Source organism: Anastrepha ludens, chromosome 3, assembly GCF_028408465.1.
Source record: "Anastrepha ludens isolate Willacy chromosome 3, idAnaLude1.1, whole genome shotgun sequence".
NCBI lineage: Eukaryota > Metazoa > Arthropoda > Insecta > Diptera > Tephritidae > Anastrepha > Anastrepha ludens.
Genome location: NC_071499.1, coordinates 17,972,691 through 17,997,729, shown reverse-complemented (window position 1 = coordinate 17,997,729; position 25,039 = coordinate 17,972,691). Strand labels below are relative to the sequence as shown.

The following is a 25,039-nucleotide window of genomic DNA, read 5'->3' as shown; positions in this document are numbered from 1 at the left end:
GATAGGCTAATAGAAATCGGTTGGACGAGAGAAAGCTGAGTAATTCTATATCAAGTGATAATTTATTTTATTCTGATGCTCATGTTTTTGTTTTTTATTTTACTTTATATAAAATACTTTTTTATTTATTTTATTTTTATTTTTAAATATTTTATTTTTATTACTTTAAATTTTGTATAATTTGTTTTTTTTGAAGTGAAACTTCTTTAGGCGCGTCGGGGGCCCCAAGGCAGATTGAAAATAGGCGAGTGAAACGGTAAGTTCGGAGCGTTACCGAAATCCGTCAAATGGGCGGGGCCAAGGAGCAGCTGCTCCTTCCCACTCTCGCCTATTCGCTCTCTCGCATCGCAAGCGCTGAACGATGTGAGGGAGCCACCGAGACACGCCGAAATGTATATAGCACACAAGTAAGCATTGAAGTAGACTGGCGACATGCAGGCAACCGACAATCGACAACCGACAACGGGTATTATAGATAGCCATAGCCCGTGCAAATGAGTGCTGTGTGTGAGTATCAGATAAAGCGCCGATTGCGGGAAAGCGCAGTGTAAGCGGGAAAGCAATAAGAAACTGCTGTGAAGTAAATAGATGGTAGGTATGGAGGAGACGAAGCGATACAATGAGTGCGTTTGCCAAACGAGTGACGATAGTTGAAGTAGAATGTTGTAAAATGACATTTCAACCGTTTCGGTGATCAAAGCAAATTGATTAACGCGCCAAAAGTAGGCAAAAAATACTATTGGAAGTGCAAAGAAATGTCAGCGTCAAGTGCAACACTGCACCCAAGTGTCAAATTTGAAGCTAATAAGGACAAAAATAAATAGTACAAATTTATGCGGAGTGATGTAGAAAAAAAAATATGAAAACCTGAGTTTAATACGAGAGAGGGGGGAGAGATCTAAACCGGGGCTCCCATGCATGGTACAACCAACTTAGAAGTTTCACTTCTACCGTGCGTGAGTCTGACAGACCCTAGTTTTTTTTTTTGTTTTTTTGCGGATGCATCATTGCGGTTGCATCATCAAGGCTGGGTGTCTTGCATCTTCCTCATTACAAGGTCTATGCTTGTGTGCCTGCACCCAGGTACCGCTTTTTTATCCGGAGAATTTTTTCCACGAAACCACTGATGATTTCCCACGTTTCCTTCGTCTTGTCGCCGCAAGGCGATGCTGTGTATTTTCTGGGATCAGCGAGGTATGCTTTGGTACGAGCTATTAAAACCAGATGGAACAGTTGACGATGCACGCTACCAAAGACAATTGGCCGATTTGAACAGCGCTGTACACCGAAAACGCCCAGAATATGCCGATCGGCGTCACAAAGTAATTTTTCTTGATGACAATGCACCGCCACATCGAACAAAAGCGACCCGGGAATTGATGGAGAAGTACGATTGAGAACCGCTGGTGCATGCGGCTTACTCACCAGACTTGGCGCCTTCTGATTATCATTTGTTTGCATCGATGGGCCACGCACTTTCCGAGCAGCGCTTCAATTCTCACAAGAAGCCAAAAAATGGCTCGATGATTGGTTTGCGGCCAAAGGCGGCCAATTTTTTTGGCGCGGCATCCACAAATTGCCAGAGAGATGGGAAAAATGTGTCGCTAGCGATGGCTATTATGTATTTTGAAGATACAATTTTTGTTAATAAACGTTTGAAATTGAAAAAAGTCTCATTTCATAGGTATATATCGTACCTTACTTTTTAATGTATTATTTTCAGTACTTATGGCTTTCATGTTTTATTTGTTTTAGTTTATTAATTTATTGTTGTTTAGTTTGCTTCACTAATCCTATAAATATTTTTTTAAGCTTTTCTTAATTCTTATTTTATATGACTTCAATACATTTTAATTTTTTGACATAATTAAATCTATTTTTTAATATTTTTTTTCTTCATAATTTTTATATTTCGTCCCCTTAGTATTAAAATAGCCTATACATTTTTTGATGTTTTGAGAAAATGAATTTCAAACTTTTTGTCGAAAGTAGTTCTCACTCAAATCTCGTTATGTCTGTAAATATTTATTATTTTTTGACTGACGTTTTGACCCACTTTGTGGAACTAGAATTTGACAAAATTTTGACCACATATAAAATCGACGATGGAGAACCCAAAAATTCAATAAAAAAATAATAGCCTATGAGCACATAGGCTATTGTTATACTAAGGGGACGATTTTGTATAATGGTTTATTTTTTATTTTGTCTTATATGTACATCAACATATTTTTTATTTTCTACTTTGTATTTTAATTTAGTTTTTTATTATTTAATATTTTCTTTTTGGCTCTCTTTAAATATTTTATTCATTTTTTTAGTTTTAATATATTTCTTTATCATTTAACATTTTCAGAATTGCTTGTTTCTTACCTCTTTATCTTTATTTTTATATGTGAAATGTACTCTTTTATTATTTACTATTTTCATATTTTTTATTCTATTTAATTTTAAATTACTTTAAATAATTTTATGTTATTTTTTACTTAGAATTTTGTTTTTTCTGTCAAATTAAATTTATTTCACTTAACTTTGTTACTTATACGTATACTTTTTGTACTATTACTTTTTCTTATACTTTTTTAACCTTTATTTTTATTTGTCTCATTTAATTCTCCTAATTTAATTTAATTTATTTTATTGTATTTTATTCCTTTTTATGTTTTCTTTTTTACTATTTTATATCTTGCATTATGTTTAGTTTTTTGTTTCATTTATAATTTATTAAATTTTATTTTTATGTACAATTTTTTATTTTTAAATGTTTCATTCTAATTTAATATATTTTTTTTTAATTTACTATTGGATTGTTCGGAAAGTAATTTCGTTTTTTCCCGACAGAGGATTTAATTGTATTTTTTTACAACTAACTTCACACTTAAGTCGCATTCTCATTATATGTTTTGACGCTGATATAGCAAGGCTTGTGTGTGAATAAGTTCAAGTGACTTTACGCAGTAATTTTTGGTCGGTGCCCTTTTAAATATGGAGAGCAATAAGCAGCATTTTCGTCATATTTTACTTTTTTACTATAAAAATGTTGTTGAAGCCAGAAGGAAATTACCCGATGTGTATGGAGAAGATTTGTTGACAATACGCCAGTGCCAGAACTGGTTTGCAAAATTGCGATCCGGAAATTTAATTAATTATTTATTAATTGTTTGTTTTAATTTATTTCATAATCACTTACTTTTATTTTGAAATTTTTTTATTAATTTTTTAAATTTATTTCATTTTTTATTTCAATCGCATTTTTTTATAATTTTTATATTTGCTTATTTTATATTTCACTCAATTTTGTTTCTGGTGAATTCATTTGGATAAACAGCTTACGTGGAAAACGCATACCTTTGCAGAAAGGAAAGCTCTAAACCGCAAATCCACCCTCTCAATGGACAACAAACTTAATACTCTACAAATCTGTGATAAAACCAGTCTGGACTTAGGGAATCCAACTGTGGGGTACTGCGTCAAATTCAAACTTGGAAATCCTGCAGCGTTTCCAGTCCAAGATTCTACGCACCCTAGTTAACGCTCCGTGGTACGTGACAAATGCCCAAATTCATCGGGACTTATACATCCCTTCAATAAAAGAGGAAATACAAAATGTAACCAGTAAATACCGAAATCGACTTCAATCGCACCCCAAATAAACTGGCCTCTACCCTCATGTCACCATCGTGTGTCTTTTTAAGGTTGAAAAGAAAAACTCCAATTCAGCTCGTCCAAGAGCCATCTATAAATTCCATCCATAAATTCTTCTAAAAGTTAGTTAATTTTTAGGCTTGAAATAAACAGAAAACGAACAATAATTTGCAGTGATTGGCTATACGTATTTGAATAGAACTCGAGAAGTTATGGGAATCCCATTGTGAAACTTGCAGTGATCACTGCTTAGTCTAAGCTATATTAACACAAAATAAAAAAAGTCTGAGAGGGGGTGTTTTTCAAAAAATACAAAAACAAAAAAAATGTTTTTTTCCAAAATTTGCAACAAAAAAATATACAATAGTTTTTCCACATTTTTTTTTAAGCATACTTAATGGTAAATAAATTTTTAAGGAATTGTGTAAAGTATATTTTATCTTAAAAATAGGAGCAGAATGTTCACGAAGACCGAAGATATTTTACTTCAAGAAACTCTGTACCATAATTTTCAACATTGAATAAATCTGAAAAAAAAAATATGAAGCACATTTTGCCCTACAAAATTAAAAAAAAAAAGAAATTTATAAAAGTGTTAAATGGAACCGATGCTAAAAAACATATAAAAGAAGTTTTGTTATGTAAAGATGTTAAAATGAACCGGCAAGAGTCAAAAAACACTTACCATAATTTTCGACGTTGAATAAATCTGAAAATGATAAAAAAATTAAATAAATCTTAAAATTATAAAAATTATAAATTTTTTGTTAAGAGTACATTTTGCCCTGAAAAAGATAAAATAAAATTAAAATTAAAGAAAAAATGTATAAACAAGTAAGGGACTGAAGATTACTTAATGCTGAAAAAATAAAAAAAAATTGTTAAGTAAAAAACTCTATACCAAAATTTTCAACATTGAATAACTCTGAAAATTATAAACAAATTCTAAAGTATCATATATTATATGTTGCACTACAAAATTAAAAAAAGAAATTTATAAAAGTGTTAACCGATGCTAAAAAAATATATAAAAGAAGTTTTGTTGTGTAAAAATGTTAAAATGAACCGGCAAGAGTCAAAAAACACTATGCCAAAACTCAAATTTATTACAAAAATTGTTATTAATTTTTTTCGGATGAAAAAGCGGGACCTGAACGCAGGAACACAAGCACAAACCAGCACAGAAGATGGAATGCACCTCTGAAGTAATGCAAATGCGGTTCCAGGGTGATGAATGGACGCTTCCAACTGAGAGGGAAAAATACTCAAGCCTACTAATACACCAATTTTTAGAAGAATTGACGCCGCTGTCCGATATAAATACTTGACTTGGAACCGCTAACTTTCCGCTACGCCTAGGCCAGAAAAGACTCGTTGTTATGATATACAAAATGGAGTATTCGTTCCCTTATGACGTTATAAAATTGCTTGGAATCAATCCAAAATGCACCTGTGTCTATCTTCAATATTTTCGCCAGATTTCCTAAGTTCCCTGGCCCCGTTCAAACTTCATCCATTTCATATCTCCTATTGTACCAATTGCAGTCTACTTCTACTAAATAATTGTCGTGGCGAACAGGTATAAATAAAGTATTGTACATTTTGCTCTTCTTCTACAAGAAGAAATATAGATTCGTGGACTAACTAATAATTTCGTGGAATATACTTCAATTAGACAGTCACCGATAAGAGTTCCTGTAATCATTTCTCTTTAAGCCCAAAAGTAGGTACGCATTTTCGTATTTTGCCTTAGGAATGCCCAGCAGTTGCTCAAGAAAAGCTGATTCGGCGCTCTCCAGCTGGCAGTTTTGGGTAATTCTTAGCATTTATTTTAAAAGTACAAACTGATATGCCTTTCTTGAAAGGTTGAGGATGAATCATAGTTGAGGGTAATTCTCAATATCCCACAACCAAAACGGCCATATACGTGGGGGATACTACAATACTCGGTCATCTTATTTAGAGATCTGCGGTAATCAGTAAGAGACTTGGTGTTATTCACGCATGAGACTAAGCACGTCAGAGCTGGTTGAATGCCAGAGAAAATATTACAAAGCAAATGTTACTGGCAGAAAAAATATTATATAAAAAACATTAATCCTTACTTTACTAGGGTTATAAGGAAGCAGATGAATTTGAATGGAAAGGATGTGGGAGACCACATTCAAGCTTCAAGCTCCTCTGAATTTTCCAAACTTTCAAATCGAGGCAAAGGCTAGCATGGCACCCAATAGCAGTGTGAATACTTTTGTTCAAAAATGCAAATGCGCTAAAGCACAAGAAAAAATGTCTTTTTTGTACATTTCTTATTTATTTTTATTCCATTTACAGAAGAATAATTAAAAAAGCTATTAAAAAGTTAAATTTACATACGTGTGTGTGTGTGTGTGCGTACACTAAAAATACAAATATTGCAAAAAAAAACGCGTTTATTGATGTTTAGACAAGAACTGGTTTTGCACAGCATCTACCGGCATCTGCACCCGCGACAGCGACTGCAACGATGGCAATCACGACAAAGCTGAACGTTAAAGAGTTAAAATGCAAAAATTTTGCCACGGCCAGTGCAGCTTTTGAAGTTGCAGCAGCCGCCACCGCCACCGCCACTGTCAGTTGTTGCTAACTCGGCGCTTTTACTGCAAACCGCAAAGTTTTGTTTTTTGATTTTCTTTTTTTTAATTTTTTGAGTATTTTTTTCCTTTTTTGTGTATTTTTTTTGTCTTTTTGTGTGTATTTTTTTTCTTTTCGTGTGCATTTTTTTCTTCTTTTTGTGTTTGTTTGTCGAATGCGCTTTTGTATGAGTATTTGTCTACGCGTGAAATCAAGTTTTGCATTTTTAACAACTCACAAATTCCTATTGATTTGCTTTGGTCCACCAGCAGACTAAAGGAGTAGCAAAGGCAGCGGCAGCGGCAGAAAGTCACAGGCTAGCGAGTGCAGTGCCTCCTGCCTTGATGCATTTCGCATGTTCATCTGCATGTTAAACATGGGTATGGCTTATGTGTGTGTGTGTATGCATATATGTGACACTAACACTGTACTAGCGCTCTGGGTTGAATATATTTTCTGTGTGCCTTAAATCTCGTTAAAATAGCAAATGACGTTAAAATATAGGATCAACAAGTAAAAATAATTTTAAATTTAAGGGGTTACATGCGTCCAGAATTATCCGCAAAAAAATAATGTTCTAAGGTTCGGATTTGTTGACGCAACCATTCGGATCTATCGCAGCGATAAACCACCTTTGGACTTAGATGAGGAGGGTAACAAAGCCGGCTTGCGTAGCGACACGGAAGAAGGGCTAGTCTGCAGCCAAAGCTCAACCGATTCTGAGAAGCTGACCAATGTGGGGATGCTCTTCAACGAAGAGGATCTCCTCGCTGCCACTGATGGTGGGGAGGTCTCGGAGGAGGACGTTGATGTCACCATGGTGGAGATGAAACAGACAGATTCACATGAAGCTGATCCAAATTAATCTCCGCCATTCTAAACTTGCGTCCGCTCACCTTTCCGTCCGCTTGACTGCCGGTGGACTTACCCTAGCCCTCATTCAAGAGCCATGCGGCAACAAAATCTGCGGACTCGGAGTGAAGGGCCTTAAACTAATTGCTCTACAAAATACAGGTAAGATCCGCAGGTGCACCCTAGCTAGAAATAATATCAATATCTTCTTGCTTCCACAGCTCAGTAGCGGCGAGTTGGTGGCGGCAAGTATCGAGCTTGGGAAAACCGGCTTTTGGCTAGCCTCCTCCTATATGGCCCATAAAAAAGACGCCCCGCCGGAGGAGGATCGAGTGCTCGTGAAAGAGGCAGCTCTGAAGAAGAAACACCTGGTTGTCTCCTGCGACACAAATGCACATAACACCCTGTGGGGGAGTAGCCACACTAACGCTAGAGGTGAGTCTTCTTCTTCTTCTTAATTGGCGCTATAACCGCTTACGCGATTTTGGCCGAGTTTAACAAAGCGCGCCAGTCGTTTCTTTCTCGTGCTAACCGGCGCCAGTTGGACACACCAAGTGAAGCCAAGTCCTTCTCCACCTGATCTTTCCAACGCAGAGGAGGCCGCCCTCTTCCTCTGCTACCACCAGCTGGTACCGCATCGAATACTTTCAAAGCCGGAGCGTTTGTATCCATTCGGACGACATGACCCAGCCAACGTAGCCGCTGGATCTTTATTCGCTGCGCTATGTCTAAGTCGTCGTAAAGCTCATACAGCTCATCGTTCCATCGTCTGCGATATTCGCCGTTGCCAACGTGCAAAGGTCCAAAAATCTTACGCAGAATCTTTCTCTCGAGCACTCCAAGCGTCGCTTCATCGGATGTTGTCATCGTCCACGCTTCTGCGCCATACGTTAGGACGGGCATGATGAGAGTCTTGTAGAGTGTTAGTTTTGTTGGTCGAGAGAGGACTTTACTGCTCAGTTGCCTACTTAGTCCAAAGTAGCACTTGTTGGCAAGAGAGATTCTACGTTGGATTTCAAGGCTGACATTGTTATCGGTGTTAATGCTGGTTCCTAAATAGACGAAGTCTTTTACAACCTCAAAATTATAACTGTCAACAGTGACGTGGGTGCCGATACGCGAGTGCGCCGACTGTTTGTTTGAAGACAGGAGGTACTTCGTTTTGTCCTCGTTCACCACCAGACCCATTCGCTTTGCCTCTTTATCCAGTTTGGAGAAGGCAGAACTAACAGCGCGGTTGTTAAGGCCGATGATGTCAATATCATCGGCATACGCCAACAATTGTACGCTCTTATAAAAAATTGTGCTTGAGCGATTAAGTTCTGCGGCTCGCACGATGCTCTCCAACATCAGGTTAAAGAAGTCACACGACAGGGAGTCACCCTGTCTGAAACCTCGTTTGGTATCAAATGGCTCGGAGAGGTCCTTTCCAATTCTGACGGCGCTGTTAGTGTTGAGCAACGTCATCTTACATAGGCGTATTAGTTTTGCGGGGATACCAAATTCAGACATCGCGGCATACAGGTAACTCCTTTCCGTACTGTCGAATGCAGCTTTGAAGTCGACGAAAAGATGGTGTGTGTCGATTCTCCTTTCATGGGTCTTTTCCAAGATTTGGCGTATTGAGAATATTTGGTCGATGGTAGACTTTCCAGGTCTGAAGCCACACTGATAAGGTCCAATCAGTTGGTTGACGGTGGGCTTCAGCCTTTCACACAATACGCTCGCTAGAACCTTATAGGCGATATTTAGAAGACTAATCCCGCGGTAATTGGCACAAATTGCAGGATCGCCCTTCTTATGGATTGGGCATAGCACACTTAAATTCCAATCGGCAGGCATGCTTTCATCCGACCATATTTTGCATAGGAGCTGATGCATGCACCTTACCAGCTCCTCGCCGCCATGTTTGAATAGCTCAGCCGGCAGTCCGTCGGCGCCCGCGGCTTTGTTGTTCTTTAGCCGCGTTATCGCTATTCTCACCTCGTCATGATCGGGTAGCGGAACGACAATTCCGTCGTCAACGATTGGGGTGTCGGGATCTTCACTTTCTCGGTGACATGCGCAGCTGTCACTGTTTAATAGGTTCGAGAAGTGTTCCCTCCATAATTTAAGATTGCTCTGTACGTCGGTCACCAGTTCGCCGTCTTTGTTCTTACAGGAAAACGCCCCGGTCTTAAAACCTTCTGTAAGCCGCCGAACTTTCTGGTAAAATTTTCGGGCGTTGTTCCTGTTGGCCAGCATCTCAAGCTCTTCGCACTCACGTATTTCGGCCTCTCGTTTCTTCTGTCGGATAATACGTCTCTCTTCCTTTTTCAGCTCTCTGTAGCGATCCCACATGGCTCGCGTTGCGCCCGATCGCAGCGTGGCTCTATAGGCGGCATCCTTTCTTTCTGCGGCAGCATGACATTCCTCGTCGTACCAATTGTTTTTTCGGGCTCGCCGGAATCCGATTTCTTCTTCGGCGGCGGTACGTAGAGAACGAGAAATGTTGCTCCATTGTTCGTGGATGCCGGTTTGTTGGGCAGTACTCTCTGAGAGCAGGAGTGAGAGTCGAGTGGCGAATCTTCTGGCTGTCTGTTGTGATTGCAGCTTTTCGAGGTCGAACATTCTTTGCGTAGGTACATGCACGTTTTTTGCTGCACAGAGGCGCGTGCGCAGTTTGGCTGCAACAAGGTAGTGATCCGAGTCAATGTTGGGTCCTCGGATCGTACGTACATCTAATACACTAGAAGCGTGTCTTCCATCTATCACAACATGATCGATCTGGCGTCTCGCAACAATCCGCATCAAAGCCCGTTTTTTTAACATATCGCTAATTTGCGCCCACGCCCCGACGGAAGAGAAGGACGATGTGACCAAAGATTCTTTCTATGAGCGCCTGGAATGTTCCTATGAGCGCTGCCCCCGCCACGACATAAAAATCGTGCTTGGCGACTTCAACGCCAGGGTGGGCAAGGAGGGAATTTTTGGTCCCACAGTCGGAAAATTCAGCCTACACAACGAAACATCCGGTAACGGACAGAGGCTGATCGACTTCGCCGGGGCCCGAAACATGGTAGTCTGCAGCACCAGATTCCAGCATAAAAAGATACACCAAGCTACCTGGCTGTCCCCTGATCGGTGAGTCTTTACTTGACTTTATTTTAGCAAGCAAAGTTTGTGTGTTGAATTTAGGCTCAGAGCCGCCCTTTGTCACAAGTTCTGGAAGTTCTGGATATCACCCTGGCTTCCGTCATGTTTTCCAACTACGTTGAAAGATGGCGCGTTTCAAGATGGTGTCCTCTCCCCTCTCCTCTGGATTTTGGCGGTAAACTCGCTACGCAGATGACCTAGCAATTGCTGTTAAAGGTAGATATCCTAACACCCTTATGGACATTCTGCGCTCTAACATGGCCATTGAGTAAGGTCCAAAGGAAGAGACAGTAGAGCACTTCCTTTGCAATTGTCCAGCCTTAGCTAAAATCAGAGCAGACTGTCTAGGTAAACAATTTTTCAATTCTCTTACAGAGCTGTCTGGCGCGCATACTTCTATTGGGTTGGCAACTAAGTAATTGTGGATGTTTAGAAAATCAAATACAATTTTTTCTTGGAACTAAATGACTTTATTCTGTAATGTATTGCCCATTTTGATCAATGACCTTTTGTCATCTTTGAGGCAGCATCATAATTTCATGTTCATAAAACTTCTGGTTTTTATTAGCAAAAAACTAAAATATTTACTCTGATAGCCAAGCGGAAATTAGGACCCTAGGCTCTATAATGATGCATTCAAAAGTGGTCAGGAAATGCTTGGTCTCTCTCTCGATTGCATCAGAATTCTTCGGTGTTAAGATAATTTGGGTACCTGGTCACAGTGACATTGCTGGAAACTGCGAAGCAACGTACTGGCCAGATAAGGGAATTGTGAGGTAGTGTGCCCGCGAAAGGAGAGGATCGGGATCCTCTTGACAACCTACGCTGTACTCCTGGAAGGATGGGCTTTGCACCAACTCAGCGACCGCTGGGCAAGTACACGAACATGTAAGGTCGCGAAGTCCTTCTGGCCACGTTTGGATAGGGGGCGTTCGAGAGATATTCTGAGGATGACAAAATCTCATCTCTCAAATTTTGTTGGCATCCTCATGGGGCACTATCCGCGGGATATACATGCCATGAGACTCGGAATTACTTCGAGTCCTTTTTGCGTCAGCTGTATGGAGGATAAGATGGAATGATCCCAGCACCTGCTCCTTAGCTGCCCAGCTCTCGCAGGACTAAGATTCAAGCATATTGGTTCTCACTTCTTTTCTGCGCCTGCTGATATAGCAGGTTTTGATAACAAAAATCTGATGAATTTCAGCAGCAGCATAAAGAGGCTGACACAATCGCAGACTAGTCACCGTTCATAGTCCGCAAACACTCAACCCTCCCCACCCCTTTCCCTTTCGTCCTTTTTCCTTCACCTCTTTTTCCCCTCTTGTAATGGTATCACAAAGAATCAACCAAACTTCTTTCGTTCAAGTGGGCCCTCCCTCTGGGCAACCATTACTACCTAACCTAACCTAGCAAAAAACTGAATCAGGTACGAGTTGACATCATCATCATTATTGAAATTTTTACCATTCAAGGAGTTTTGCAAGGACAGGACTATATGGTGGATGTGGCAAAACATCCCAACCAAGCTCCAATAATTTTTGCCGAGTGGCCAAAGATGTGTGTGGCCTTGCATTGTCATAATGGAATACAATACCTCTACGATTCGTCAATTCGGGCCGCTTTTCTTCGACTGCATTGATTAATTTCGTTAGTCGTTCAATGTAGACATCAGAATTGATCGTTCGGTTGGGTGGTAAGAGTTCAAAGTAGACAATTCCTTTGTTCGTGAGGAACCCATGTATCGACTTTTTGAACATAGCCAAGTTGTTTTAAATGATTTTCAATGCATGCATCTGATACACGAAGCTTCTCTGCAATCTCACCTGTTGTACTGTGCTGATCCGAATCGATTATTGCTTTGATAAGGGCGTCATCAACTTCAACTGGACGTCCAGAGCGTTTTTTCATCTTTGAGTGAAAAATCACCAGAACGAAATTTGGAAAACCAATTTTGACACTGCCGTTCTTTTAAGGCCTTTTGTATGAGCTTGCGCTGCGGCTTCCCTTTGAGGAAATAAAAAAGCAAAATATGTAAAAAATGTTCCTTTTGATTTTCCATTTTTCAACGAACGCCAAACGATAACTACGCAACCGATCAACTTTTTTTACTGATTGACAGCTGAATTGCCAACTATCAAATAACAAAAAAAAATTAAAATAAATTTTTTTATAAAGTTTAAGTATCAATAAACAATGTATTTTTTTATTTATTTCTCTTGTTATCCCTTCTAAAAACAGTTTTTCTTTTAGCGCATTTTTGACGCTGCCTGACGTATGTAACCCCTTAAAATACGCGCACTCATCAATCTAAACCTTTTTTGTTTTTGGGGCGGGCAGGCGGGTGTTTCTGTCAACTGCGAGTAAATGCCGGTATCCACGACTTTTGTGGCTTTTTTTTTAATATTTTCGCAGAATATTTTAATCCCCTAATATCCCATTTAAAATATTCTTTTGGGCACTTCTGTAAAAGGCGGCCAAATTTACTCATAAAAAGGGAAGCTAGAGGTTAAAATGTTCGTCAAAGATGTCCCTCATTAAATTTTACTCCTAATTCAATAACAAAAAGGTTGTGTAAAGTTCGGGTGCTACTCAATACATTGATGCAATTTGGAAGTAAAGGTAGGTAAGGTTAGGTTTTTGTGGTAATCGGTTTGGAATAGCCAACTCAGGGGGTTAGAGGTAGTCAGAATTTTCAAAAACTTTAATTTTTTTTTGCTCCGACACTTATGTGTCGAAGCAGTTTGTTTACCATATGTCTAAGCTCGGTTTGTGACGTTTAGGTTATGTTAGAATAGACTAGCACACACTGCTGGCGGCATCTTTTGACAAACAGCGGGAACTTAGTTGCACCCCTAATATGTTTTTTGAACTGGTGATCACTGTAACATAAAAACCGCTTGGTAGATTTCAATAAAATTTATACTATTTTACTTTTGAAAAACATAAAAAACTCGTGCTCGATCGAAGGATCGGTTGTTTTTTCAAAAATTTCGATTCTTTTTAAACAATTAATTCTCCGTTTTTTTTCTCGAAAATCTGAAAAATATTTCCTGAGGCCGCCATATTGTTAATTTAAAAAAAACAATTTTCGTTCAGGCACAGAACTAATTTCTCTTGTCCGATTGATTTTAGATAAATCCCCAAGGACTTGTGAAGATCACCGCAAGGGACTTCTGGAGATACGGGCTCCACACAAACAGCGATAACTTTTACAATTATTAGCTTTTTTTTTGAAATTTTGCAAAGTCAAGTCGAAACATGATGTATTAATGCTATGTTTTTATTTTTGTAAAATAAATCAATCAAGTAAAAATCTCCAACTTCCCCTCAAAATGAAATGCCATTTTGCTCTCTCATTTTCCCCCTACAATTGTTACAAATTATTTGCTTCATAAACAGACTTTATTGTAATTCATGCGCTATGTCAAGTTATTCTTGACACACACACGCGTCCAAATATCAAAAAGCTATTTATGCATATGAGTAGACTTTTACTAACCACAAAAGCTGCAAAGTATTAGGTTAGTTGCGGTTTGTACCAAAAACAATGTAGTGGCTATGTATGTGGTGGTGTGCTAACAGAGCACAGAGGATTTAAATATCCAATAACAAATGGAATAGAGAAACAATAATAAAATTTGCATGCCTTTAACCGCAATAAACCGCTATTTAAAAGCAACGATAACATAACTACAGTTGTGGTTTAGAATCTAAACTTTAGATCTATAGGGTGGGCCATGTAAAATTTGCTTTTTGAATCGGCTATAAAAAAAAAACTAATCAATATTTTTTCAAACTTTTTTTTATTTATTTTGAAGATTGAACATAGTTATTGATGAATGCAAAATACTATCGTTCAAATGACTGCCACGACTAGCTTTACAGTAGGCCCTTCGATCAACCGAATTTTTAAGCACATTTTCGATTGTTTGGGCTCCAATTTCATGAATGGCAACTTCGATTTCTGGTTTAAAGCATCAATCGTCTCTGTCCAACGGGCTTAATAGTCCAACGGGCTTAAATCAGAGCTCCGAGGCGGCCAATTGATATCGGAATTCAAAAACGGTAGCCAAAAGTTTGAGTGTAACTTTGGCAGTGTGACAAGTTGCACCGTCCTGTTGGAACCAAATGTCGTCCATGTCATCCTCTTCAATTTTTCGAAACAAAAACTCGTTGAGCATGTCACGGTAACGCTCGCCATTTACTGTAACCGCGGCTCCTCGCTCATTTTCGAAAAAAAAAAATGGCCCGATGATGCCGCCAGATCAAAAACCGCACCAAACAGTGACTCGTTGTGGATGCATTTGCTTCTCTACAGTAACGTGTGAATTTTCTGAGCCCCAAATCCGACAATTTTGCTTATTGACGTAGCCACCGATGTGAAAATCAGAAAAGAAGAAGAAGACTCACCACTTTGCAAATAGGTTTACAATATTTCCCAATTTTGTTCAAGCGTATAGCGTCCCATTTCGTAAATGTCAAACCTTTAAGTAAATTATGAACACATTTGACATGTCATTTGTGTTACCATTCTCAAAAAAAATAGGTGGTTCAAAAAGCAAACGCTATATGGCCCACCCTGTACATATGTATTGGGTTGGGGAAAAGGAAATGTCGTATTTGTGATCGAAATTTGACGCTTTATTTAACGTACTTAGAATCATCCGATTCAAGTCAAATATGCCCCGTTTTGTTCGCAAACTTGTTGCCATTTAGAAGGCAACTTCATTATCCCCGCTTTATAAACCCCCCCCCCCCCCCCTCCAGTTTTCGCAAGCCTCTTTTAAGGCCAACTTAGTATCACCAAGGGCGTTTTGCATGGACCGGAAGAGACGATAGTGACTTGGTGCCAGGTCCGGACTATGTGGTGGGTGCAATAGGACATCCCATCCGAGCTCCCGTAGCTTCTGACGGGTCATCAAAGATGTGTGAGGACGAGCGTTGTCCTGATGGAACACAACACCATTCCTATTGACCGATTCTGGTCAATCGCCTGCTTCAAACGGTCCAGTTGCTCACAGTAGAGGACCGAATTAAGGGTGTGGCCATAGTTGAGCAGCTCATAGTGGATAATTCCCTTCCAATCGCACCAAACACACAGCAAAACCTTTCTGGCGGTCAATCCGGGCTTGGCGATGGTTTGGGCCGGCTCGCCGCTTCTCGACCACGATCTTTTTCGCTTGGCGTTGCCGTACGTGATCCACTTTTCATCGCCAGTCACCATCCGCTTCAAAAATGGGTCAAGCTCGTTCCGTTTCAGCAGAGAATCGCAAGCGTTGATTCGATCTAAGAGATTTTTTTGCTCAACACGTGTGGCACCCAAACATCTAGCTTTTTTTGTAATCCAATCTTCGGCAAATGGTTCCAAACGGTTTTGTGGTTCCTGACTAATCGAGCGATTGCTCACATGCCGGTCTCTTTGGATAATTTCAACGATTTTATCAGTCTGTACGACGATTGGCCTACCAGTACGGGGTGCATCTTCGACATCTACTACACCAGAACGAAATCGATGCAATACAGTATCATTTTTACCTCTAAGGTAGTAAAAACGTAAAATATGACGAATTTCTTGCTTGGTGGACTCCATCTTTGACGCGCTATAACTTAAGGCCAGCGGGCCAATTAGATGTCCTAAATTCAGTAGTTTTCGCGAAGCGTTGTAGGATGAGAAAAAAAAATAATTAGCCAAATGAAGTTTTGGGGATAGTTTAATATATATTTGAACTAAAAAAAAAAATTTGTACAATCTCCAACAATATATTGTAAGCCGAGTTATCAATAGATTCCCAGAGCGCCTTGCCACTGAAGTATCCAACTTCTGTACAAGATACAACTTGCAATTTTCATCTGAAAACAAAAAAAAAAAAAGATTATTAATTTTGATGTAATTATCTTCGATGTGAACTAAGAAAATTGGGAGAAACACGTAAAATTCGAATTTTTGGGGAAGGTAATATAGAAAAAAAAAGTGGTTTTTCAAGAAAAAAAAAACTCTTCAACTGCGTGAAAAAGTCGCTTAAAAAAAGTTTTTGGATGTTTTTTTTAGTTCACATAGAAGAGAAAACAATACTGAAGATAACGCATTTTGAATGAAATGGATAGCTCGTTTAGTTTTTTTGCAATCGTGTACATAAATTAGGTAAAATCGTGAAAATGAAAAGCCGAGAAAACGCGCTTCAAAGTCAATGGTCAATGGGCGGAGTACTACAACAATAAGCGCACGGTTGCTCGACGCCGCACTACGCTCGTCTCTGTAGCTCTGCAAATACTTGGAATTTAACTCTGAAAATTTGTGTCTCATGTTCTTGAATATCTAAGCTATTGATTTCAGGAAAAAAAAAATCGATTTTTTTGACCTTTTAATTGGCCCGCCGGCCTTAAGACTGAAACGTACGATCACAACACTGTCAAAGAGACACTTGTAGTACAGGTTGTCGTTCAAATCGCCGTTTAGTGTGACCCGATACAATAAGTACAACGAAAGATATGTTTAAATGTCGCGCTCAATTGACAAAATACGACATTACTTTTTCCCCAACCCAATATATGAAGGCTGACATGTGTATGTAACTTGTAAATATGAGAATTTGAATGCGTTTAATCAAAAACGAGTGAATTTAAATTAAATTAAAATGATAAGTAATATTTTTAGATCGTATTTCAATACGCAATGCTTGCCATATTTTGCCTTGACAGTTTTAATTGAACTTGTTTTGGTTAAATCCACATTCAAATAGCATAAAAGGCAGCAAATTACATGCGCTTATGAGTGCCGCCGCCAAAGCAATATAAGGGGAAATTTTAAACCATTTACTTGAATACCAAGACTACATAATGACTGATGCTTATTTAGCTTGCCTTGTATTCTTTTATTATTATTGCCTTATTTGAACAGATCAACGTGTTAGCGCCTCTCAGCAGTTATGCACAAATATGGAACAATGCACATTTTTTATAATTCGCACATTTTTTGTGTATTTTTACAAATGAAATCTTACTTTTATAGCCATTATAATAATACAAGTGCATATAACTTAGAAAATAGTACTTCTAAATCCGCAAAATATGCTTGAAGTTAACATAAACCCCATTATTTAAGAGCAACTAAAATTACAATAATAAATTCCAATATTGGGTCTTTCAGACAAAAAAATTTTATTAAACTATTGATTGACTGCTTCACATGCGCACTTGAAATTTGCCCGCTTTAGTAATGTACTTGACACCTTTGAATGGTTTATATTTTTCACCGTACATATCAAGACGATTAACTTTCAGTCCAGAAACAGCCAATTGTGAAATGGTAAATTGCACATTAATAGAAGGATTGGCATCGATGTTGGTGCTGCCGGGCGTGATTGACACCTATTGAGGGTAGAATAAGATTTTAAATAAAATTTCCTCAAATAAATTACTTCCAAAACTTACCGTGCCCCTAATATTTGGCAGCTTGGACACTTCAATGCGTCCCACCTCCCACGATAACGTTTTAGTGACCGAGTCAAATGTATATTTGCCTTGATTGGGCGTTAAAATGCAATTCAAAACACATTTTGGCATTGCAATCTCCAGCTTCACCTTATCCACAGTACGGCCGAGTGTGGTGCGTGGGCCTACAGTTAAATCCAAACGCCCTTGCTCGCCGGTTTTTATCGAGAAATTATGTCTTATATAAATAGGAATAGCGACTACTGATTGTGAGCTAATGTGATAGGACATCAGACGGAAATTGCCATCTGGTGGAATGAATGAGAGTAGGCGTTCTGCCTCCCAGCGCTTGAAACGTACGCACGGGTGGAATGAAACATCATCGAAGAGCCGTGGGTTCATAAAAGAAAGCGTCAGATCAGGCATACCCGATAATTTGCAACAACAGTCGATCTGTGTAGTTTATAGGCAAAGTAATACGTTAAAATATTGAAATCAATAATGCAAACAATATTACTCACATAACCCTGTATTTCGGCAAAAACGGTCGAACCAGATTTATCAATAATTGCATCGACCTCTTCAATGACATCAAAGTAAGCCTCATTGTTGTTATAGCGCACGCCACTGCGCCGCCAGGGTATAGCTGATAGCTGGCCCGATGGTAAGGTGGTGCTGACACTGCCAATATTAACAAGTGAGCGGACATATGCATAATTACAGTTAAACTTTATATATGTATGTAACATATAACAATACCACTCACTTGCTTTTTCCTGTAACGGTATTGGCAATAGTACGCAGAATATTTGGTGGCTTAATAAGCTCCTTAAGTATATTACTTTCCGTTGCAAGTGGAAAGCCATTGTCCAGCATTTCATCGAGCAACTCGTAAACGACTACATAGTTTTCTTTGATAATCGATTCTGAGCAATCACCAAAGTAGTCCTGAAATGTGTCCATCACGCGATGCAGAAATTCTATGACGAATAGAGGTGGCACTTCTTGCTTGCATGCAGCCACCAGCGATATGCCGTTGCGTTGCACTGTGATGAGGTAGTAGTGAGGTGTTGCAATTACCGGAGGAACATCCTAAATGGGCATATATTATAAATAATAAACAAAAAATTGATATCAATTGCTGGTGTTTGTACTTACAAATGGGGCATTACGTTGGGCATCCAGGAAGTAGTCACACACAGAACGCGATACGACCGAACGCCAATGCTTTTCGAGGAAAACATCGCTATGAAAAAATAATAACAAAATTTTACATAAATTTATACATTTTTCCCAGTTTTTAGAGAAACCAGAGCAAACAAGCGCAGAGTAAACAGCTGGAAGTGGCGAAAGCCAGACCGAACAGCATTCGTATTTTCAAAAATTACAAAGCAACTGACATAAACTTCACTTACCCGCTGTTGTTGACAATAAATAGGCTGTGTATCATATCTAAATTCAAGCTGTTCGATTTTAAAATTCTATTTTCAAAATTTTGAGATTGCAAAAACTCTACACGAAGAGATAAAATGCCAACAGTGTAATAAGAAGAAGAACAAGAGCGGAGGTGATTGCACATCTGTTTACAAAGTTGAGTGTTGCCAGACAAAATTCTTGCAGCGACATCTGCCGATTCGTGCGAGCAGTGCAAAATATGAGTTACAACAACACAACGCATGTAAGTGTACTAAATTATGGCAAAGGTAGAAAGTTGGCAGTTTTTGTGCGTTCTGGCGGGGCGTACGGCATGTATGCGGCGTCTTGGACTCAAGTGCGCATAATTCATTTCTGTTTTGCTGGTAGTTGGGGTTGTTGTTGTAGAAGTACCTTTGCCCTGTCAGTATAGTGTAATCACCGGTCGTCTTCGTCTAGCTCATCTAACGGTAGGCCCAGGAAACTAGGTGTTTCGACGGGTTGAGTCCAGAGGGAGAGAGGTGTTAGATGAGTGGGCTTACTATTTTGCTGGTAGTTATTGTTGTCGTTGTTGTAGCAGCAAAACATTCCTCATACATGCACGGAGAATGTTGCTGGAGTAACAGTTCTTGGACGGATATATATAAATGCGGGCCGTTCCGGTAACGTAGAACCAACTGTCATTGGAACGATTTTGCTGGTAGTCAAATTCGTTGATGTAACGGATGGAACGGGCCCATGGTGACGCACCTATTAATCGCAGTGCCATCATTATTAGAAAATTCACTATCACCAAAATGATATAGAGATGAATAAGCGTTTCCACGACAGTCGGTTCTACGTTACCGAAACGACATGGATTTACATCTGGCCAAGGGCTGTCACTGCAGCGGCATTCCCCGTATGTAAGTATGGGGACTGTTTATGCTGCTACAACAACAACAACATATTAAGAAGCCATTAATTTTATACATCACTTCCTAGTTTTTAAATATATTTTTCCTTAATTATTATCTCCATTTTTATTAACAAATTTCTTACAGAGCTCAACGCAAAAACGCACTGGCCATCCTCTAAATTTCCTTCGACATGGCTACACTACCGCACTCTCAGCCGTTGCTGCTGCCGCTGCCGCCCACAAACGTCAGCAACAGCTGTTCGTAGAGCCCAAAACAAAAGCAATCACTCATCGTTTGGAAGCAAATAAATCGGCGGAGCGTAATTTTTAATTTTTTTCATTAAAAACCTGTAGTGGCAATTATTTTTCTTACGACCTCTTCAATCGGTAGATATAATGGGTAACAAGCAAGTGCGCCAGCATCTGGAAACAGGCCAAAAAACTGGCATACTGAAGATTTCGCTGCAGCGCTTGCAGGAATTCCCACCGCAACTGAAAAACTACCCAAACGTCCTGAAAACACTAGGTAAGTCCGTGTCATTGCGTTGTCTAAGCTCACATTTAAGTTTTAACATCTTTCTCATCACTGTTAGATCTCTCCGAAAATCGTTTTGAACGTTTACCCGATGAACTCGGCCATTTCACCCTGGTCAAACATCTGAATTTAAGCGGGAACAAGCTCATCGAGCTGCCAGACGTGATAGGTGAACTAATTAAACTTGAGGTGCTGCTAGTGATGAATAATTATTTGGTGAAAATACCAAAAACTCTATCGAATTGCAGTAATTTAAAAACTGTCAATCTGACCAATAATCAAATCAAAGAATTCCCCACCATGTTGTGCGGCCTTAAACACTTGGATGTATTGGATTTATCGCGCAATAAAATCACCAACGTACCTTCGGAGGTGGGCACACTGTATGCGACTGAGCTTAATTTAAATCAAAATCAAATTTCCACACTTTCCGACGAGATTGCAGTGTGTCCTAAGCTAAAAGTTTTGCGTCTAGAAGAGAATTGCTTGCAGGCAACTGCATTTACGCCACGCATACTAAAAGAATCAAAGATCTGTAATCTATCTGTGGATGGTAACCTTTTTAACTCTAAACAATTTGGCGAATTAGAGGGCTACGAGGAATATATGGAACGTTATACGGCGGTCAAGAAGAAAATGTTCTAATTAATTGATACTCAAAGCAAAAAGAAGACAAATCTAACGATGTTGAAAAGAACTGCGCAACTGCTAATAGAAACCAAATAGCTGGTTTAAGTGTCACAAAATACAATACGCAAAATGCACTTCACAAATGGTGAACTTAACACAAGGTGTGTTGTCTAAGGCTCCCTTAGGCCGTTAAGGATAGTTAGTTAAACATTTCAAACATTCAAGTTATAGATAACTATATGTGTGAATATGCGCTATATTATTACAAGTGACAGAAAACGAAAATCTAGTTAATTAAAAAATATATATACCACATTGTATTTCCATAACCATATCTATATGTATTTTTGATTTACATCACTTCAAAAGCTGTTTGGATATTAAAGCTAAGTGGCTCATATTAAATTTTTATGTGTAACACTGAAAGATATGTGTTTGTATTTGTTTCTATTGTGAAATGGTCTCATTAATTATTTAAGGAGATGTTAGAGGTACTATATATAAAAGCATATATGTATAAGTATATGTACATACAAATGTACATATAAGTTTAACAAGCACTGGAAGTAAAGAACTGGATTCTTTTAAATGGACAACTTTTTTAAACAAGAAAAAGTTTTCATACGACTATAAGAATTTGACATTGCACCAAGGCGTTGAAAACAGATATTGCGAGTGGAAATCGCCGTCCTGTGGATGAGAAGTCATATGGACATGTTAAGTATGAATTACTGATGACTTTATCTTAAAACATCTACTATTTTCTTCTTGTTGTAGCAGTGTACTCTACTATATTCTCGTAGAGGGCGACGAGACCTGATTTCAAATAGGCATATTACAATACTGAATGCAAACACATGCCAAGAGAATCGGTAGGCTTTCAACCACACCTTTTTGGATAATCAGCGAATCATTCGTTTAATGAACGTCAATGTTTTGATCGTTACTCGAGAGTTCTTGGAGCTTTAGCGGGTGGCAATGGAAAACTTTATTCTTTCAAAGCTGCTAATAGCCGCCCATTGATGTTCGTTAATGCCCAGGACTCAGCGCCATACAGTAAGCAAGAGATGCGGTTCACTAGACAGGACTAGTTTACTGGCACTCACCGTCATAAACACCCAGATAAACTACGGGCTTAACCAAAACCGCCTCTGCTGAGGACTGTTTTAGTAGCGTTGGACCTAAAGAAGGCTTTCGACACAGTCAGATCACAGTTTTGATCGTTACTCGAGAGTTTTTGGAGCTTTAGCGGGTGACGGTATTAATGTGACGTGATTCAACCTCAGCGCAATGGAGAGCTTTATTATTTCAAAGCTGCTAATAGCTGCCCATCGACGCTCGTCAATGTCCCGGACTCAGCGCCATACAGTAAGACCGTTCCCACGACAGTCGGTTCTACGTAACCGGAAAGACTCGGATTTATATCTGGCCAAGGACTGTTACTTCAGCATATATATGGGGAATGTTTATGCTGCTACAACAACAACAACAATAACCTATGGGCAAGATATACGGTTCACTAGACAGGGCTAGTTTACTGGCACTCACCGTCATGAACACCGAGATAAACTACGGGCTTAACCAAAACCGCCTCTGCGAGAGGACTGTTTTAGGAGCGTTGGACCTAAAGAAGGCTTTCGACACAGTCAGTCATTCCACGCTACTAGATGACATTCATCAGTCGACACTCCCGCCAGGGCTGAAGAGGTGGACCGCGAACTATCTGAGCAGTCGTCACTCGTCAGTAACTTTTCGTGACCATACATCTAAACAGTGAAGATAAAACAAGGTGTTGCGCAGGGTGGTGTCCTTTCACCCTTGCTTTTCAACTTCTACATCTCGAAACTCTCCCAGCCACCAAAGGAAGTCTCCTTGGTCTCCTACGCTGACGATTACACGATAATGGCGTCGGGCAATGGCATCGATGGCCTTTACTCCAAAGTGAACAACTACCTCACCGAATTTTCTCGCTTTTTCACTGCGAGGAATCTCCAACTTTCCCCCACTAAGTCAACGGCGACCCTCTTCACCACCTGGACAAAGGAGGTCAAACTGCAACTTAAGGCAAATGTCGATGGCACACCAATTCTGACTGTAAACAATCCCAAAACTTTGGATGTAACCTTCGACAGCTTTCGCGCACAACCGCTATTGCCGCTAAAGTCCAAAATCGTAACAAGGTGCTCAAATCGCTTGCCGGCAGCACTTGGGGCAAAGACAAAGAAATGTTGCTATCGAACTTTTAAGGTAATTAGTCGTCTGGTTCTAAACTGTGCTGCGCCTGTCTGGTTGCCTGGAACTAGTGACACGCAGTGGATAAACCTTTAGACTTGCCAAAACACTACTATTCGGACAGCGACGGGTTGCGTTCTGATGTCCCCTCTTCAACACCTTCACAACGATGCACAGATGCTACCAGTAAAGGAGCACAAACAACTCCTCAGCAAAAAGTTCCTGCTAGGGTGTTACAGCAGGTTTCGCCCATGTAGACATCTGCTTGAGCCAGAGCCGCCTCCCAGGCAGGTAAGGAGGCACCTATTCAATTACGCCGACGAGTTCCAGGACAAAAGGAACAGACATACACTGAACAGGACAGTGTTTAGACAGACAATAAACGAAACCCTTACCACCTTATTAAGCTCCCGACCACCGAATTCCGTAATCGGAGTCCAACCCCCACCAGCAGAAGAAGAGCTCCAGCTACCCCGTCAACCGCGTAACCTGGGCACAGTATGTTCTGGATACTGTAGCAGACTAAGCTCCTACTTATCCAGAATTGATCGCGAGATACCCAACATATGCTCAGCATGTGAAGGCACCTCGTACGACACTAACCACCTTTTCACATGCCCCATCAAATCCAATCATCTAACCTCCATCTCCCTCTGAACCAGACCTGTTCAAACAGCAAGTTTCCTGGGCCTACCTTTAGGTGCGTTAAACGAAGACGACCGGTGATTTACACTACACTGACAGGGTTTAGTATTGCTGCTACAACAACAACAACCTATTGGGAAGAGTTATTCTTTGCTGGATGTCTTTGCTGACGTTGTTGCTGGATCCTAAGTAGACAAAGTCTTTGACTATGCCGAACTCTTATACTTCCCAATCGACACAAGGTACTTTGTCTTGCCCTCGTATACCGCAAGACCCACTCTACGAGATTCTTTTTCATGATGCCAGCTAATTAATGTCAACAACGTCGATATCATCGGCGTAAGCGAGCAGCATGAGACTTTTATAGAAAATAGTGCCGGAGATGCCGGTGTTGGCTTGGCGAATAATTTTCTCCATCATCAAATTGAAATTGCATGATAAGGAATCGTCTTGTCAGAAACCCCGCTTCGTTTCAAATGGCTCAGAAAGATCTTTGCCAATTCTCACTGCGCTGGGTGTGTTGGTTAGGGTCATCCTGCAATGCCGGATGAGATCTGCGGGAATGCCAAATGCAGACATGGTGACTTACAGGTGATCCCCTAATCCTACTGTCGAATGCAGCTTTGTAATCGACGATAAGGTGATGGGTGTCGATCTGCTTCTCTTGGGTTTCCTACAGGACTTGGCGTAAGGTGAAAATCTGATCGATGGTAGATTTACCGGACCTGAAACCACACTGATACGGTCCAATCAGCCTTTCACAAAGTACGCTTGATAGGACCTTGTATGCGATACTGAGAAGGCTTTTCCCACAGTAGTTGGCACAGTTTGTGTGGTTATTTTCCTTGTGGTTTGGACAGAGAACACTGAGATGCCACTGGGTATACTTTCATTTGACCATATTTTGCCTCTGAGTATTTGCATGCTTTACGATGGCTCATCCCCTCCGGCCTTGAAGAGCTGTGCCGGCAGGCCATCCGCTCCCGCAGCTGTGTTGTTCTTAAGTCGAG

At 39.8% G+C, this 25,039-nt stretch overlaps 2 protein-coding genes across 2 annotated transcripts; one reads left to right on the top strand and one right to left on the bottom strand.

The window, feature by feature from the left end:
* Positions 1-16,983: 16,983 nt before the first annotated feature.
* Positions 16,984-19,255, bottom strand: LOC128857070 (AP-3 complex subunit mu-2). Its single transcript, XM_054092634.1, has 6 exons — positions 19,092-19,255; positions 18,835-18,922; positions 18,443-18,768; positions 18,198-18,357; positions 17,677-18,129; positions 16,984-17,613 (listed from the first exon to the last, which is right to left on the bottom strand). The coding sequence occupies exons 1-6, from the start codon at positions 19,253-19,255 to the stop codon at positions 17,428-17,430; spliced, it is 1,377 nt and encodes a 458-aa protein (XP_053948609.1). The 3' UTR covers positions 16,984-17,427.
* A 1,004-nt stretch (positions 19,256-20,259) lies between these two features.
* On the top strand, positions 20,260-21,573 carry LOC128857072 (leucine-rich repeat-containing protein 57). The gene is made up of 2 exons (XM_054092635.1): positions 20,260-20,513; positions 20,581-21,573. Exons 1-2 carry the CDS (start codon positions 20,384-20,386, stop codon positions 21,165-21,167), a joined length of 717 nt encoding a protein of 238 aa, XP_053948610.1. The 5' UTR covers positions 20,260-20,383; the 3' UTR covers positions 21,168-21,573.
* The last annotated feature ends 3,466 nt before the right edge of the window (positions 21,574-25,039 follow it).